The sequence below is a fragment of the Sceloporus undulatus genome, chromosome 1 (assembly GCF_019175285.1).
Source record: "Sceloporus undulatus isolate JIND9_A2432 ecotype Alabama chromosome 1, SceUnd_v1.1, whole genome shotgun sequence".
Lineage (NCBI taxonomy): Eukaryota > Metazoa > Chordata > Lepidosauria > Squamata > Phrynosomatidae > Sceloporus > Sceloporus undulatus.
In genome coordinates, this window is record NC_056522.1 from 63,419,636 (window position 1) to 63,438,402 (window position 18,767).

At 41.0% G+C, this 18,767-nt stretch overlaps 1 protein-coding gene across 1 annotated transcript; it reads left to right on the top strand.

Moving 5' to 3' along the window:
- Window positions 1-3,427: 3,427 nt before the first annotated feature.
- HNRNPU (heterogeneous nuclear ribonucleoprotein U) lies at window positions 3,428-18,294 on the top strand. Its single transcript, XM_042445128.1, is given in 15 exon segments — window positions 3,428-4,321; window positions 5,720-5,828; window positions 5,928-6,001; window positions 9,335-9,474; window positions 10,409-10,508; window positions 11,218-11,330; window positions 11,562-11,825; window positions 12,877-12,996; window positions 13,591-13,719; window positions 14,050-14,218; window positions 14,675-14,802; window positions 14,804-14,921; window positions 15,485-15,684; window positions 16,798-16,869; window positions 17,470-18,294. Coding segments are annotated over 15 exon segments (2,517 nt in total). The 5' UTR covers window positions 3,428-3,594; the 3' UTR covers window positions 17,524-18,294.
- Window positions 18,295-18,767: the final 473 nt, after the last annotated feature.

An 18,767-nucleotide genomic window follows, 5' to 3' on the forward strand; every position in this document is an offset into this window, starting at 1 on the left:
AATGTAATGGCACTCCCATGTCTTTAAGTGTGTTCTATAGTTTTTCATGATCTATGTAATCAAAGGCTTTGCTATAGTCTATGAAGCACACGCTGATCTTCTGGAATTCTTTGGTGCACTCCATTAACCATTCTATGTTTGCAATATGATCCTTAGTGCCTCTTCCTTTCTTGAACGTTGCTTGCACCTTTGGGAATTTTCTCTCCATATATGATTGGAGTCTGTGCTGCAGAATTTTGAGCATGGTTTTGCTTTTGCTGCAGTCCTATAGTTGCTGCAGTCCTTTGTGTCTCCTTTTTTGTGGATTGGAATATATGTTTGTATGTGTGTACACACACACACATACATTTAACCTCCAGACCGAGGCAAATATGCTTCTGTATCCTAACTGCTGCTGTTTGTGTGACCTAGCACACCAGCATGGTTTTTCTTGTGAAATGGCTGTTGTATATAGACCAAATTAAGCCCAATTTAATGAGGCACAGTGGATGTACATCAAGAGAAAATATTGTTCACTGTAAAGAAATGGGCGAGCCACAATGTCTATGCATAACATATACTCTGAATGAGAGGTTACTATTTCTCCATAATATGGAGGAACAGAATGGTTCCCCATTGGCAAGGAGGTCAGAACCATGCATTTTATCCCACTGTTTAATGTATAAGCAGAACATGTCAAATGGAAAGAAGTATTAGTCTTAGGAGAAGCAGGCATGAACATTAGAGGAAGAAATGTCAATAATTTAAGATGTTCAGATGGCACCATATTACATGCACAAAACAGAAAAGACTTGAAATTACTACTTCTGCAAGTTAATGAAGAAAATACAAAAGCAGGACTGTTGTTTTTAACTGTCCTTGAGTCAATTCCAACTCATGGCGACCCTGCGGACCCTATCCTCCTTTGCTGTGTTTAAATCCTGTACACTCAGGCCCATGATCTACCTGATTGAGACCATCAACCTGGCATGTAGTCTTCCTCTCTTTCTACCACTATCCACCTTTCCTAGCATCATTGTCTTTTATAGTGAACCATGGCTTCTCATGATGTGGCCAAAGTATGACAGCCTGTTTAGTCATCTTGGTTTCCAGGGAGAGTTCAGGCTTGATCTGTTCAAGGACCCATGATTTGTTTGTCTTTTTAATGGTATTCTCAGCACTTTTTTCCACACCTCAAATGAGTATACTTTCTTCTTATCCACTTTCTTCACTGTCCAGTTCTCATATCTGTACATACTGATAGGGAATACAGTGTCTTGGACGGTCCTAACTTTAGTACGCTGTTGTATATCCTTCCACTTTAGGATTTCAACTAGTTCTTTCATTGCTGTCCTTCTAATTCCTTGTCTTCTTCTGATTTCTTGACTACTTACTCTGTTCTGGTCAATATTTGATCCAATGAATGGGAAATCTTAAACTATTTTGATTTACTCATTATCTAGGTTGAATTTATGTAGATCTTCCATGGTCGTTATTATTTTTTTCTTTATGTTCAGCAGTAGGCTTGCCTTTGCACTTTCTTCTTTAATTTTCCTTAGTAATTGTTCCAAGTCTATGATGTTTTCCACTAGTATTATGGTGTCGTCTACATATCTTAGATTGTGCATTTAGAGACATCTAAAACCATTGGCCCTTTCCCCTGGCTGCCCATGTAAGGTTTATTTTGTATCCCAGTGTTGGCTTCTTGTACTATTTGCCTTGTCCTCTGTATAACTTTCTTTCCTTATTTTTGATGAAAGAATGTTTAACAGTGCTTGCCTATGCATACATAAACATACATATCTTCCAATGAAATCAGCAAGGATTTAGACATTTTAGATGCACAGCATCAGACTGCACACAATAGACATGAGAAGTTGAAGTCCCAAAGTGCAATTTTTGAAAAGGTTGTACACTGTTACAGGATATTTAATAATCTAGATTCTTGCAGGCTGAATTGTAGTTTGGCATCTTAATCCCCATACTTTTTTGAGCTGTGTGCTAAGAGAGAAAATGCATAGGCGTAAAAGGAGAATGTGATCTGCAGGGGAATCAAGAAACCCTTACTTGTTCCCCTGTGATGTGCTTCAGTACATTACACTTTGTTGTCACTGTGTGTCTTTGTTTTTAGTTTAAGCCCGTTACTGGGTTTTCTTGGCAACATTTGTTCAGAAGGGTTTGGTTCTGCCATCATCAGAGCCAGAGAGAGTGGGACTTTTCCAAGGTCTGACAGTGGGTTTCTGTGGCTGAGCCAGGAATTCAAACTCTAGTCTCCAGAATCACAGAACAAGACCATGACCTCTTGGCCATACAAGCTCTTTGCCTTGCACTTTAGTTGATAATTCAAAGATATAGCCGTGTTAGTCTGTAGAATCAGTTGTAGAGAGATCTTGTAGCACCTTTGAGACTCACTGAAAGAAAGAAGTTGGCAGCAGGAGCTTTTGTTGACTAAAATCTACTTCCTCAGATGCATTTAGTTGATAATATTTGCTCTGTAGTCCATTCTGAAGTAACGCTCCTAAGAAATATTAGAATGTAACCTATTTCCAGGTGTGCAAAGAAACCCTGCCAAGAAAAACCCACAATAGGTTTGCCTTAGGGTCGCAATAAGTCTAAAAGGCACACAACAACAACAACAATAGAATTCAAAGACATGGCTGTGTTAGTCTGGAAAACCAGGATGGAAAGGGGATCTTGTAGCACCTTTCAGACTAAGGTCCAAAGCACACTGCAGAAATAATCCAGTCTGAATCACAGAATCCTAGAGTTGGAAGAGACCGCAACAAGGGCCATCTGGTCCAACCCCATTCTGCCATGCAGGAAACCTCAGTCCAAGCATCCCCATTGACATCCTGTTTGAGAGGGCTTTAACTGCCTTGGCTCAATGCAAGGGAATTCTGGGAACTCTTCCACTTAAATCCAAAACCACACTGCAGAAATAATCCAGTTTGAGACCGCTTTAATTTCCGTGGCTCAATGCTCGGGAATCCTGAGAAACTGTAGTTTTGTGTGAGACATTTAGTCTTCTCTATCAGAGAGCTCTGGTGCCACAGTAGACTGCACTTTCCCAGGTTTCCCTAGCTAGCACTGAGCCTGGGCAGTTAGAGCGGTCTCGAACTGGATTATTTCTGCATTGTGTCTTGGACCTTGGTCTCAAAGGTGCTGCAGGATCCCCTTTTCCGTCACAAGAGGCCTCTTACTTATCAAATATGCTTAGACTTGAATGCCTGCATTGGGACTAGGAGAGGGAAGACTTCTGCTGCGCACCCTGGCAATGTTCGCTGCGCACTTACGGTAACGCTGGTAATTACGGTAGCGCTGGAGGGGGAGGGAGCGCGAGCGAGCGAGGGCTTAGAGCAAAGGGGGCGGGGCGAACCCATATAAGGCGCGCGGAGGGGCGGGGCCGCCGCCTGTGCTGCGTCGCCTTGCGTGCTCGATCCCGCCCGGCGCGCGCCCGTCCCTGCCTCCTCCTCCTCGCGAGCCTTGGTGGAAGAAGAAGGATTTGGCGCCAGGCGGGTCCCCATTTTCCTCTCTCTCTCTCTGCAGCCGCAGCGCTCCGTCCAGACCGCGACCGCGCCGCATCGAGCCTTCGTCGTCGTCGTCGCCGCCGCCGCCATGAGCTGCTCGCCGGTGAGCGTGAAGAAGCTGAAGGTGTCGGAGCTCCGCGAGGAGCTGAAGAAGCGGCGCCTCTCCGACAAGGGCCTCAAGGCCGAGCTGATGGAGCGCCTCCAGACCGCGCTCGACCAAGAGGCCGGCGGCGGGGGCGGCGGGGAGCCCGGGAACGGCACCGCGGAGGAGATGGCGGAGGCCGCCTCGGAGCAGCAGCAGGCGCAGCAGCAGCAGCAGCAGGCGCAACAGCAGCTCCTCTCCCCGGCTTCCGGCGGAGGCCCCGACCAGGCCGATGACGAGGAGGCCGACTTCGGCGCCGGCCCCGGGGACGAGGAGGAGGACGAAGAGGACGAGGAGGCCATGGAGCTGGGCGAGGAGAACGGCGAGGGCGCCGCGGGGGCCGCCCGCAAGGAGGCCGCCGAAGACCTTGAGGAGGAGGAGGAGGAGGACGACGACGAGAACGGAGACGACCAGGGCTTCCAGGAGGGCGAGGACGACGAGGAAGAGGCGCCCGCCTCCTCCGCCGCGCCCTCCGCCTCCTCCTCGGCCGGCGGCGGCGGCGGGGGCAACGCTAACGGCCACGGGGCCCAGGCCTCCAAGGAAGCGCCCGCCAAAGGAGGAAGCGCCGCCTCCGCCGAGGCCTCCGCATCCGCCCCGGCCTCCTCGGCCCAGACCGGCGGGAAGCAGAGCTCTCCCGCCCAGCAGAAGCCCGGAGGGGCCCCTCGTCCCGGGGGTGAGTGGCGTGAGTGTGCCTGGGGCCCGGATGGGCGGCGGTTGGGGCCTCGGGGGCGAGGCTTCGGGGCCAGCCGCCATTTTAGAGTTTTAATTTTCCCCAGAGGAGGAGGGGAGGGGAGGGGGCTGGAGGCCTCGCGCGGCGCCTGCTTCCGAGGGGGAGGGGAGGGAGGGCCCTGGCGCCACCAGCGGAGGGGGGGAGAGAGGGCGGGGCGGCGCCGCGCAGGAGCCGCTGGGGCGCGCTGTGGAACCTCGAGGAAGGGACGTTGGCGCTGCCGCTTGCGTCACTTCCGCCCACCCCAGTTCAAAGGCCTCAGCAGGAGGAGGCGTCGGAGCACAGGCTTCCCATCCGGACGAGAGGAGTACAAAAGGGCGCGCGTCCCAAGGGCCCTTCCGAAGACGCACCGAACCGCCCTTTCTTATTCCTCCCGTCCGGATGCAGCTGAAGTTACAATGTTGCCCCGAGAGCAGGATTCCTGTGGATGGGCTTCTCTCAATTGTGTGTGTGTGTGTGTGTGTGTATATATATATATACACACACACAATATACAACGTAGAGACCCCTGTCAAGAGAAACACTGCCCTCGAGGGACTGGGAAAGGGTTAATTATGGGTTTCATTAGATTGTAATGTTTTTATTTTCTTTGATTGTTTGCTTAATCTTTTGTGCATCCTGTGTTTTGTAATTTTCTACACCGCTTTAACTTGTTTTTGAAAGGCAGTACATAAATAAATTTTATTAGTATTATTATATGTGTGTATATGTACAGATTTTATGCCTATATGCACACACATACATATATACACGTACAGTGTAAAATACATTTTAGAGACACCTATCAACAAATACTGCTCTCAGAGGCAATACACACACATACATATTTAATGCAATTTAGAGACCCCTATCAACAGGCTCTCAAGGACTATATATGTGTACACACACACACATATATATACATAAGAGACACCTATCAACAGTAATACTGCTCTCAAGGGCTATATATATACACACACACACACACAGTCAGCCCTTCTTATACACAGATACAAACATACACAGTTTTAAAATGTTCAAAAAAACTATAAGTTTCAAATATCAACCCTTGAGTTTCCATTTTTTATAAGGGACACCATTTTGCTAAGTCATTATATTTAATGGGACTTAAGCATCCACAGATTTTGTTATCCACAGGGGATCTTGGAACCAAACCCCAGCGTATAACAAGGATCCGCTGTTTGTGTGTGTGTATGCAAGTATATATATTTGTGTATATATACAGACACAAAGAGAGACACACACACACACATAAGTATGTATATATGTTTCATATAAGATAATTTGTAAATAATGACTGTATTGTAATTTATACACTGTTTTTCTTCCTATGGAAACATTAAGAAGTTAAAACTGAGCAAAAACCGGGTGAGAAAAAAAGGGGTGTGAAAAGGCCCCGTGAGGACCACGGCCGAGGCTATTTTGAGTACATCGAAGAGAATAAATACAGCAGGTAAAGAGATTGGCATTCAGATTTTATTGTGATACATATATATTTTGTGAAAAGATCCTGTTGGTGAGTTGGATTCAAGTGACTCTCTCTATTGGCCAGGGCCAAATCTCCGCAGCCTCCCGTGGAAGAAGAGGACGAGCATTTTGACGACACGGTGGTTTGCCTTGATACTTGTGAGTAAAAAAATAATATCTTATTGTCTCTCCCCATGTGCTTCTGTAAGACTACAGAGGTGTGTGGAACAGCAGCCTACGATACTGCCACATCAGAGGTACAATTGCAGCTGTAGTTGATCCAATTGGTCTTTCAGTATCTTAGCCCATTTTTAATCACAGTAAATTAGAGCGTACAGCTCTGTTCATAACTGTGTAGTGCAAAAGGCAAACCATAAGGTCAGGGATTTACAGTGTCAGACCATACTTTCAGTTGGTACTGTTCCTAAAGCTCTAAATGCAGAACATCCTGTATTTTTTAAATGTCATAGGGTAATGCTATATGTTGGCTAAGATGAGTTTTGTAAAATAGATTCCAGTTCTTGCCTCACAGATATTTGAAAAGCAAAAATTAGTTGAATTCAAACATATTGAAGAGGAAGGATGTTAAAAAGCATGTTTGGGAAGTTGTTGGTTGCGTTGAACTAAATGGGCCTTACAGGTAATGGGTGAGGACACAATGGCCAGAACTCTGTTGGTGTGTTACACCAGTGAAGGCAAGGCGGAAAAGGCCACAGGTGCAGTGGCTCTGAAGAAATGGTGGAAGCGTTGGAGAACTAAATTGTTTGGAACCAACAGATTTTGTCATTTCTTTCCTCACCAGAGTTGCACAACTGCTGGGGTATTTCACTGGCAGGATTCCCCTATAATGCAAAGATTTTAAATACATGGAAATTTTTGCTAGAATTCTGCTTAAGTATATTAAGAAGCAAAAACTCCATAGGATACTGTTAAGCCCCTAGATCCAATTTTTACCAAATAGATTTGATGTGTTGATCGGTGGAATTTGCATAAGAGTTGACTTTCTGAGTTTCTGTTGATTTAGTAGGTATGCCTTACTTAGGACTAACAGTGGAATTTAGGCCAATATAAATGAAAATTTAAGCCTTTAGTAACCTTAAACATTTTTTCCCAGATGACAATGCTATGAAATAAAACTTCAATGTAGCAAATTGGCTGGCTATTAGGATGACATGGATATTTATTTGAAGCTTCAGATTCTGCTGTCTGGTCAAAAAGTCTTTTCATGTGGGCTTAAATATAGTTAATTCGATAGCCTTAAATCCAAAATAAGAGGACATACAAGGTGTGAAGAGGGGGAAATATGTCATCCCATGTTATTTAACATTGTTAAAAATGGGATAGTTCAATGGGCAAGTGGGAGTGGAAAGTTCCACTGCTTTACATCACACAGTATGCAGATGAAATGTTACTGCTTTGCACAGGGGGTGAGTGGTATAGTTCAGTTTTATTGGTTAAAGTAATAGAAAACAGTAGATACTGGTTTTAGAAAGAGGTATAGTAAAAGTTATTAAACTATGTTCATTGAATCAGCACTGCAGTAAGTTATTTATTTAGGCTGTAGTTAGAATTCTAGACTGAAACCTCTTGAGAAGAAGGTCAAAACCTCAGTAAACCATGAAACCCACTTGGATGATTATATAGCAGATGTACTCTTAGTTTGATTTCCCTCATAGGGAGTTGGTTAGGAGGATAAAATGGGAAGGAGGAGAGTTGGGATATACATCAGTTAATGAACAAAAAAAAAGTCTAATTAATCTGTATTTTCAGTTTTTAAAGTTGTGCTTTGTTATTTTAAGGAGTTGAGTGCAAATTCATCAGGCTGAATTGAGACAGAAAAAGTTCTTAAATAAGTTTTTCTGAGTTTCAGTCTAGTTCTAGTACATTTGCATTGCAATTGGATCTGACTGTAAGTCTTCTCATACAGATCCCTTTGGTTTGCCAGAATATTTTGCAGTTCAGTCCTATGTGTGTTGTTGGTAAATAAATCCCATGGAGTCCCATTCAGGTTTACTTTGAAGTATGCCCGCCATGTCATGTTGAAACTGCTCTTTTTTTTAGTCACACTTGGCAATAAGGGACGTTGGATTCGGAGTGGTTTTTCTGAATGCTTAAATGCTTATTTGCCAGACAGCAGGAAAAAGCAGCTTTACAAGTTAGATGCCAGACTGTTAGTTTTAAACTCATATGCAGTGTCCACCTGCCTGCAGAATGGATTCACTGTCCCTCTGCACCCAAACCTACTGTTGCAGGTTGAGGAAACCTCTGTCAGTGGAGAAGGTAGGAAAGGGAGAAAAATACACTTGTCCCTCCATATTCGCTAGGACTAGGGGCACAAGATCCCTGTGAATATGGAAAAACTGCAAATAACAATAACACCATGTTTTTACCTTAGAAGAGACCTCTCTAGGAATCTCTAGGTCCTCCAGTGCAACTCTGGTCAACATCTGCCAGACACTGACCATAGAGTTGCACTGGAGGCGCTACAAAGGCCTAGTAGAGTATTCTCTCTGGGGATCTCTAGGTCTGTCAGGGCAACTTTTAGTTAAAGTTGACTATAGCTGGGCCTAGATATTCTGAGAGTGAACATATTAATCCAATCCGTGAATAATCAAAGCGGCAAATATGGAGGGATGAGTGAACTTTTTTTTTTTAACAAATAGAAGCCAAATAACAATTGTGTGGTGGTGCTTTCAAAAACCCAGTGAGATATTTACTGCTCCTAGTCTGGTACAGTTTACTTTTCTTATTCACAGCATAATGTTCCTCAGTAGAGGATTTGTCCTATGTTTATCATTAATTTTATCTGGACTTTTACATATAGCGATAATGTCTCAGACATAGAGGCTCTTAGTGTATGGTACCTGCTTGTGCCAAGACACTTCATTTTGAAAAACTTTCATAGGCTTTAGTGTATTGTTATATGACGCATGTTACACACTAGTTTATGATTTTGTGGATTTTTTTGCAGAGCATCTGACCACATACCATATTTTATGGTAGAGGTGGCTAGCAAGAGTTGCATACAGATCTACCTTATACCCCAATCAATGTTTTCTGTCTAGTATATTTAAAGCATTTCCACTTACAAACAAAAATAACTCTAGGCAAGTGCATTCATCCCTCCACATTTGTGGCTTTGATTTTTGCAGATTTGATTATTCATGGATTTTATTAATATGTTATCTCTAGGAATAGCTAGTTCCTCCAGCGCAACTCTTTGATCAATTTTAACCAAAAGTCACACTGAAGAAGCTAGAGAGAACACTCCACTAGGCATCTGTAACTCCTCCAGTGCTATTCTATGGTCAGTGTCTGACCACAGAGTTTGCACTGGAGGACCTAGAGATTCCTAGAGAGGTGTTCTCTCAGGTTAAAACAGTGTAAATATATATGTATACCTAGTTCTTATAGATGCTCCCTATTTTTGTAGTAAAGAATGTATTGGAGCAGGCTTCAACAGTGGAGGTTTCATCTCTTTTTTTCCAACAGACAACTGTGATCTACACTTTAAAATTTCAAGAGACCGTTTTAGTGCTTCCTCATTGACTATGGAGAGTTTTGCCTTTCTTTGGGCTGGAGGGAGAGCATCCTATGGAGTTTCCAAAGGAAAAGTCTGTTTTGAGATGAAGGTAAGCCATGGCTTTAATGGCTGTAGTAGTTCCCCAGGTGTGTCTTTGAAAGTTGATGGTGAAAAACAGTTTCCAAATATTATAGTAGACTAGAAAGTATTACTTTCAATATAGAGTAGAAGTTTCATAGCATCTGATTAATATATTGGTGTCGCACTGGCTAAATGCCTGTACTGCAGCCACTCACTCACATACCATAAGGTTGTGAGTTCAATACCAGCCAAAGGGCTCAAGTTCGACTCAGGCTTGCATCCTCCTGAGGTTGCTAAAATGAGTACCCAGATTGTTGAGGGGAATTAATTTACATTTTGTAAACCTCTTAGGGAGTGCTTAAGTGCACTGATAAGTGGTATAGAAACGTACTTGCTATTGCTATATCTAAGAAGGCTGATTATTAGGAAGTTACTTAAATGCTTAAAGAACTGATGTCTTGTTTGAGTTTTGTAAATCTTTCAGGTAGTCATAAAATAATTGTTAATATTCCTGAATAAGATTCCTAAGTAAAGTGTGTTGTTTATTTCTTTTATTTTTATCTTGCCTTTCTCTCAAACTCGGACCCAAGGCGGTGAACATATATAACATATATGTTACTGTAGAAAACATTTTGTTTTGGATCCTTATGTTGCCAGAAGAACACCTTCTGTGTTAAAAAAAAATGGAGTCATCTGTAGGCCTAAGAGGCTTTAAGGATCTCAGAGGTGAATAAAATTTACTGTACTGGGAAGGACATGGCTGTTTCTGGAATCAAACCAACTCATGTTTTCTTGCCCGTCTCACTTGTGATCCGGTTCTTCTGATTTAGGAAATCAATTCACCTTTTAATCTTTACAGCCAAGCTTGGTTTTTACAAACAGTAGTTGCTTAAAACTATTGCAAGACTTGCATTTTATTGCTATAGCTGTGCCTACTGCTAAAAATATTTTTTGAATAATAGGTAACTGAAAAGATACCTGTCAAGCATCTCTATACAAAAGATATTGATATACATGAAGTGAGAGTTGGCTGGTCACTGAACACAAGTGGGATGTTGCTGGGTAAGGAGTGTTTTTTTCTTCCTATGAAAGTGGTGGATCCAGCTCTGGATGCATAACAAACAAAATATGAGATTGTGATTTTCTGTGGTTAATTTTTCAAACAACTCCTCTTGCTTTCTGCATGACTGTTGTCATTAAGAGAGAAGCAGTTCATGGAGACAGTTTTTTTTAAAGTAACTGATCAGTTAAAATTAGCCCTTTTAGAATATCTATATATGTATATATTCATGGGTTAAGTGTCTGCATAAGAATGCAGTTGTGTATGGAGAAAAAAGTTTCTTGGAACGGTCACCGATTCTTTAAGAAATATTTTTTAGAGATTTAAGTGATTCTCACCATTGTCATATTGCCTTTAATCTCACATTTTCACCTGTTTGAGGAGCCCAGCTCAAGGAAACATGGGTGGCATAGGTACTAGAAGCAATGTTAGCTTTGTGTGGCTAACTGAAGCACAGTGGGTCAAAGGCTGCAGTCATGCAGGAACAACCCATCTGAACTGGAAGGAGGTAATGGGACTAACATTGATTGATTGGGGGAGGAAACAGTTGTTTGCTGAAGTCCCACATGTGTATTCTTTACTCTTTCTTTGTCAATTTGCTAGTGTGCCCACTATGCTAGAGTACTGAGAATACGTGGGTAAATGGAATAGTGTGCCACACAAGCTTTGGTGTACTTTCAGTTTGAACAATCAACTGTTAATGTTTATCAGGTGAAGAAGAATTTTCTTACGGATACTCCCTGAAAGGAATAAAAGCGTGCAACTGTGAGATGGAAGATTTTGGTGAGAAATTTGATGAAAATGATGTAATCGGATGTTTTGCTGTAAGTCTTCATTTATTTTCTTATTTGGGTTGTGAAATTTTAATACTAACTTTTTTACGCCTTCAGTTTTAGTGGTAGAACGGCCATCACATTATATTGTCACCTTTGCTTGATTCTCAAGCTATAAGTCTTTAAATTGCCATAACAGATCTAGTCTTCAGGATTTGTTTCTGATATGTGAATTGCCTAAGTGTTGCCATTATGTTAGTACAAAACAGATTTCTGTTACAGAATTTTGATGGTGATGAAGTGGAACTCTCTTACTCAAAGAATGGACAAGAACTTGGAGTTGCTTTCAAGATCAGTAAGGAAGTTCTTTCTGGAAGACCTCTTTTCCCACATGTTCTCTGCCATAACTGCGCAGTTGAATTCAATTTTGGCCAGAAAGATGAGCCCTACTTCCCCATACCAGAGGGGTATACTTTTATCCAGAATGTGCCCCTCGAAGATAGATTTAGGGGACCGAAGGGGCCAGAACAGAAGAAGGAGTGTGAAGTAAGTATTGATCAACTCAGAATAAAGTATGCTAATCTGAGTATTAGAGATGTGAAGCTCCACAATAAAAACAGAAAAATTGGGAATTCCCCCCCCCCAAAAAAAAAAACAACATTTGGAATACAGTGCTCCCTCGGGTTACGAAATTAATTCGTTCCGCGGCTAATTTCGTAACCCGAAAAACCTTCGTAACCCGAATTGCCATAGGCGCTAATGGGAAAAAAAGCCGCGGCTCCATTTAAAACAGCGCCGGCGTTTTTTCGTAACCCGAAAAAACGTTCGTAACCCGAAACAATAAATCCCTATGGGATTTATTCGTATCCCGAAAAATTCGTAAGCTGGGTAATTCGTATCCCGAGGTACCACTGTATTTTATTTTGGAATTATTAAATATTTCAGATACCTTCAGCCGTATTTCTAAAAACTGCCAGGTGGACATTTAGGTAAAACCATCTGCAGTATCTCCTATCACTGCAAAGGTTTTTGGTTTTGTGTCTCCCCCCCCCCCGCAACCAATGTTGAGGGAATGAAGTGCCGTCATGTCAGCTTGGTAATGTGGAAAGTTGGAAGAGAAATAAATTTCATTCTATTTCCCCCCGTTTTGTTGTTTGCTTGGCCCGCTTCTTGTCCAGTGGCAGAACAAAATTAAGTTTCTTGCAATTCAGGTCTTAACCATTCAGAGTCTTGTAGATCATTTATTACAAAAAATAAAATCTAAAAAAATAAACTGAATCATGTTAATCATGATACTTTTATGCCAGGCCAAGTTATACCATAATGCATTTAAAACAATAAAAGTAAGAAGGTACTCTTACTAATTTTGCCTCCCCCATTTTTCTATATTTCTGGTTTTCTTTTACCTCAGAATTTCCAGAAATGTTACATCTCCATGATGAATGCTAACTTGCCATAGTATTTGTTCAACCTCAAAATGCGGCTTGCATTTTGAGTCACTTATAAAAGTAACACAAATGTAGCACATTCTTGTCTACTTGACATTTTCAATATAAAGGTTTTTAAAAGGTCCTTGTTGTGCCTTAATTCCCTTTAGGTGGTAATGATGATTGGCTTGCCTGGAGCTGGGAAGACTACTTGGGTCACCAAACATGCAGCTGAAAACCCTGGGAAGTACAACATCCTTGGAACAAATACAATCATGGATAAAATGATGGTATGTCCTGACTACTGCAATAAGTTAACATTACATCCTCATTCTGTAGTGTTTGCCATAGTGTTCATTGTAGGCTTACAGTATATTTGGGAAATTTTGATCCATCTTACATTCATATCAATAAAAGTTACCAGCTTCTGCTTAATTTAAGGCTCTTATAGGCTCTTAGAACTGCCAAAGAGAAATTATCTGAACTGCTGTTAATGAAGTTGGTTAAAGGATTGATTCTCTTTGAACTCAGACTGTGCTTCACTTCTGATCATTCAGTTAAACTACAGTTGTTACACAGCAGCCTGATAATTAAAACTATCAGGTTGATTAGTTCTAGGCTGTTCTGGTGATACAGTCTGTATGGAATTCCAACAGTAAGCTTTGTTCATGGTGAATGTTACAACAGATGCTTATAGAAATGTGAAAAAGAGCTGATCTTTTAATGCCAGGTTAAACTGGGCAGGTCGGTCTCTTCTAAGACCAAGGTTGGCTAAAATAGCTTCACTTTAGGAGTTTACAGTTCTTGAACTTAAAGAAATTATGTTATTGATCAAAACTAGGGTGAATGATAGGAATGAATGCTGGATAACGTCTTTTAAATAGGTTGCAGGTTTTAAGCGGCAGATGGCAGATACTGGAAAACTTAACACACTGCTGCAGAGAGCACCACAATGTCTTGGCAAGTTCATTGAAATTGCAGCTCGTAAGAAACGGAACTTCATTCTGGATCAGGTATGGGGACCAGAGTTCATTGTCTTACAAAATACAATTAAGTTGCAGTTTATATAAGGGATGGGTATTATAAACTTTAATGGGGGATACAATATGTATTTGAGGAATAAAGTTGAAATTATAGCAATTCTGCTCAAGTTCATAGTTCATAGTATACTTGAAACTGGGGAGAATGGTTACCTTAGAATTTAGGGCCTAACATGTACATAACTTCCTTCAACTTGTAATCTTCATTGCATTATACATGTGGAGGTGAAAATCTAAGCACACTAATTTAATTTAGCTCTAACAATGACAGCTACGTGTAGTAAGTTACTGCATTTTTTTCAGACAAATGTGTCTGCAGCTGCGCAGAGGAGAAAAATGTGCCTGTTTGCAGGCTTCCAGCGCAAAGCAGTTGTTGTTTGCCCAAAAGATGAAGACTACAAGCAAAGAACACAAAAGAAGGCAGAGGTGGAGGGAAAAGATCTTCCAGAGCATGCAGTGCTCAAAATGAAAGGCATGGAACATAATCTATACTGTGTTCTAGGATGTTGAGTATCTGTTTAAAGGAATAATGTAAAATCTAAAGATTCAAAATTTCTTGCCTTAAAACAGTTAATGCCGCTTTAAAACAAAAACAAAAAAAAACTGGAAGACTTCTGTAACTTTGTAAGACAACACTATATTGTGTTCCCTCTGCTGCAGTCCTTAACACTACTCAGTCATGATACGCTTCATGCAGATGCACAAAGCTGTCTTGGCATAAAGTGCCCTAGAAAAGAAAGCTAAACATGTTCACCAAACATGTGTTCCCATTACAACTTGATAGGGAGAATATATCTTCAAGAATCTTGCTCTTAATTATCCTGAGTGATTACTTGTCTTACATTCCTTTTATATAGGAGAGGAACTTTGGCTTATTCTGATGGGTTTAGATGTAAATACTGAATATTCAGGACTCTCTGTCTTGTAGGAAATTTTACTCTGCCAGAGGTGTCAGAATGCTTTGATGAAATAATCTACGTAGAGTTGCAGAAAGAGGAAGCCCAGAAGCTTCTGGAGCAATACAAAGAAGAAAGCAAGAAAGCCCTTCCTCCAGAAAAAAAAACAGAACACTGGCTCAAAGAAAAGTAATAAAAAAAGTGGTAAAAACCAGTTTAACAGAGGTGGACAAAGAGGACGTGGTGGATTTAACATGCGTGGCAACTTCAGAGGAGGAGGTAGACTGGCTGGCTAAACTTTGCCTCTTCCATATTTTCAAGTTTTGTGGGGAAGGAACAAGGAGTCTGAAATCCCTATTGCCCAAAAATGAGCTATATTGAGAGTATAATTGGAAATATTTAACTTTCAAGCCAGGGGGAGAAAACTAATCAGTGGAGTGTTGATTAGGTAACGTTTTAAGCCATAATTTTGTTGGATAAGAGGTAGTCCGTTTTAAAAAGGAAATGGGCATTATAGTTGTAAAAAATGAGATTTGATGCCTGAACCAAAGCTTGTGGGGAGGGGAGGGTTTGGGCTGAATAGGTTTACACTGCAGTGTAAGTACATTGCAGGCTTGTTGCTTACTCTCTCCACTATTAAATTACTGAGTTTTTAACTCTGTTTTGGGATCCGTTGCATGTGGCTTTTTCATTGCCTTACAAATGGCTTGAATTTAGCTGTTTACCATTTAGTAAAGAAAATGTTCTTGGACACAGAGTGAGTAGGGAAGGTCACTGATTTATGAGTGAGACCAGGTTAATTAAAGGTTAATTAAAACAGCAATAACTTTATTTTTCTTCAGTCCCTGGAAATCGTGGTGGATATAATAGAAGAGGTGGTAACATGCCCCAGCGTGGAGGAGGTGGCAGTGGTGGAGCAATAGGTTATCCATATCCTCGTGGACCTGTTTTTCCAGCCAGAGGTGGTGGTGGTGGTGGTGGTTATACAAACAGAGGAAATTACAACAGAGGTGGGATGCCTAACAGAGGGAATTACAACCAGGTATATATTACTGTTGCCATCACATTTCTGTCTGAATATTGACTTTTTGTTCTGTTTTATAGCAAGTAATCCTGGTATGAAAACAGCACTGTAAACTGAAACATGTTTATTAGATACTTTGAATTATTGTTTCGTTAGTCTTACGAGGTTGCCTGTTTTCTACTGAATCTGTTTAGCAACAGCAGTGGTACAAAATTAGGATCATTGTCGCTAAAGTGTGGGCTGCACAGAAACCCCATTGGAATCCCCTCCCCCCAATTATTTGCCTGCCAGTAAAGATTACCAGATGATAATTCTGAACATGTTGAGATTGTAGGACTGTAAAACTCCCCATCTTGAAAAAGAACCAGAAATAGATGTCCTCTAATTTCTGTTTTGATTTAGGGAGGGGATTTCTATGCCTAATGCAAACTGCGAAATGTTGTAGAGGTTGAAAATTGGCCCCAAACTTTCCAAAGTTATTCATGCCTACTTGCACTGAAGTAAATAATGAAATTCTAGAATCTTGTACACGTGGTACATGACCTGTGCAGTATTGTAGTTGTATTGTTTGAATTTTACATGCTGTCTGTCAGTGTTTAATTCTTTCACATGGATGATTGTCTTCTCTAACCTCTTTGTCACTCAGGAACTGTGTGTGTGTGTGAATTTACCTTGTGTGTATTGCCCCTTTATGTTGCCTGTAGACTTAGGCAACCTGTAGTCGGTAAGGTTTTCTTAGGCAAGGAACACCCAGGTTTTGCCAGTTTGTTTCTCTGAAATAATAGCCTACAGCACCTGGTCATTCGTAATCTCCCATTAACCAGAGCTGGCCTGCTTCACTTCTAAGATTGGATGAGATCAGGAACATTAAAACTGATAAGTCATTTTAGCAAGAAGTTTTGAGGGAAATGGGTTTTACTTTGTACAGTTTAGATTCTTCTGTTTGAATGATGGCTTGGCCATTGGATGTAAACACCAGCTATTGACTTTCAATAGTTGGCAGATTAGTGAAATAGACTCCACCAATGAACTGAGTAATTTGTCACTGTATAGATAGTGCCATGGATATGTTTTGAACCAGCATTTGGCCAAATGCTTAACAAGGAATCTTTTGGGTTTCTGTTGTTGTAGAACTTCAGAGGAAGGGGAAACAATCGTGGCTACAAAAACCAATCTCAGGGCTACAACCAGTGGCAGCAGGGTGTAAGTAACCTTTTTCAATTTGTAGGAAGTCGGAAATAATCTCAAGCATGTCTTGTTGGTTGGCAGTGTTTTTGCAGTATATTCAAGTAAATCCTCACACAAGTGTATAAAAGTTTTAAAGTATATAATATAAAACTTATATCCAGTATCAATACTGCAGAAACAAAGAACAATACAGTCCTCCCTCCATATTTGCAAGGGTTAGGGGAATTAGACCCCCGTGAATAGGGAAAAATCGCAAATAATTCCATCCCCCACTTAGAAGCCAGTTAACGGGAAGGGTGAGTGGGGGAAGAGCAGCACTGCACGCTCCTTTTTTCCACTCTCCTGTCCCTTTAATTGCCTCCCTGCCCCTTCTCCTTGGGAAACCCAAGGAAAGGATCCTGGAGGAGAAGCGTCGGAGACCACTGCTTATCCTGATTCTGTTTAAGAATTTACCACATTGGATCCCAACTATAGTTGTTCACGTAACTAGATGTAACATGTAGTGTATTAGCCCTTGTTGCATTCATGAGAAGCACTTTGTAATCCCTTCTGTATTAACAGTTTTCCGTGGTGTTTTACACTGTATTAACTACCTTTATCTTTGTTCTTTTGTAGCAATTCTGGGGTCAGAAGCCATGGAGTCAGCATTTTCACCAAGGATACTATTGAATTCCCAAATAAAATGAACTGATCCATATTTCTTCAAAACCTTCACAAGAAATCGACTGTTTTCTTTAGTAGGCTAACTTTTTAAACATTCCACAAGAGGAAGTGCCTGCAGGTTCCTTTTTTAGAAGCTTTGTGGGTTTTGATTTTTTTTTTGTACATTTTTAATTGCAGTTTTAAAGTGAATCTTAAGAGAACCTCAGCGTTGTGCACGATAAGAGAATGTGTCAGTATTTCAGGGTTCTACATTTTATCTGTAAAATGTGATTTTTTTTTACCACAACAAAAGTAAAATGTTGCTTTGTATCTGGTGTCCTCTTATTAAAGATTTTCTTTTCTCTTTTTTCTCCTCCCCTTCCAAATTTCTAAGAAACAGTCGAGAGTCATCAACACAGTACAGTTAGCAACCAGGCTTTTTGTAGCCCCCCCATTAATATTAATACTGTGTAAATAATGCTCATTACACTCCATCTTCCACTCCATCCTCTCTATGCAGTTTCTAGGTATGGAAGAGGGAAAGAAATCAGAATAGTTTTTGGCAATAAACTAGGGTGTATTTTTGGTTTTTTTTTTAATTTGGCAAATGGTTTTTGAGGGGGCAAAGCAAACCTAAAGCTAAATAGTGAAGGTGGAGTGCACGTAAAACCTGGTTGCATTTGTCTGTAGAGGCTCAACTTGTGAAGGTACACACCATCAACTTTTTCCATTTGTTCTGCATTTTGATTCTGAAAAAGCTGGCTCTGCCCATTTCTTATTAAACAAACTTGTTGTAAATCCAGTTGTCTAATGGGATCTATATGAAGTTAGCTGTGTGTCTGTAACCCTTTCCCCACAAATACTGTGTATTTAGTGTGCTTGTAGTAGTAAACTCCACCATTTTGTAAACAAATGAAAATGTGATTCACCCATTTTATATCTAATTTTTAATCATGTTAGTTCTCAGATGGGTGTGTCTCCTTAGCCTGCTGATTTACTTCTCTAAAGAAAGTAGGTGGAGAAATTAACTTTAGCCGTTTGTTTGCAATAAAATAAAATCATTTTACTCTTTGTTCTGGGATTCTCACCACATTGGTCTAAATCCCTTAATTTCTGAGGCAGGAAATACAGATACACCAAGGTGTGTATATACCTAACATACATATGTTCACACAACAGAAAGTTGGTTCAGTGTGTTAGCAATGTCCAATCTGGAACTGTATGCTTTCCACCTTCCCAAGAACACAGCGAGCCTTGTCCAAATGAAGTAA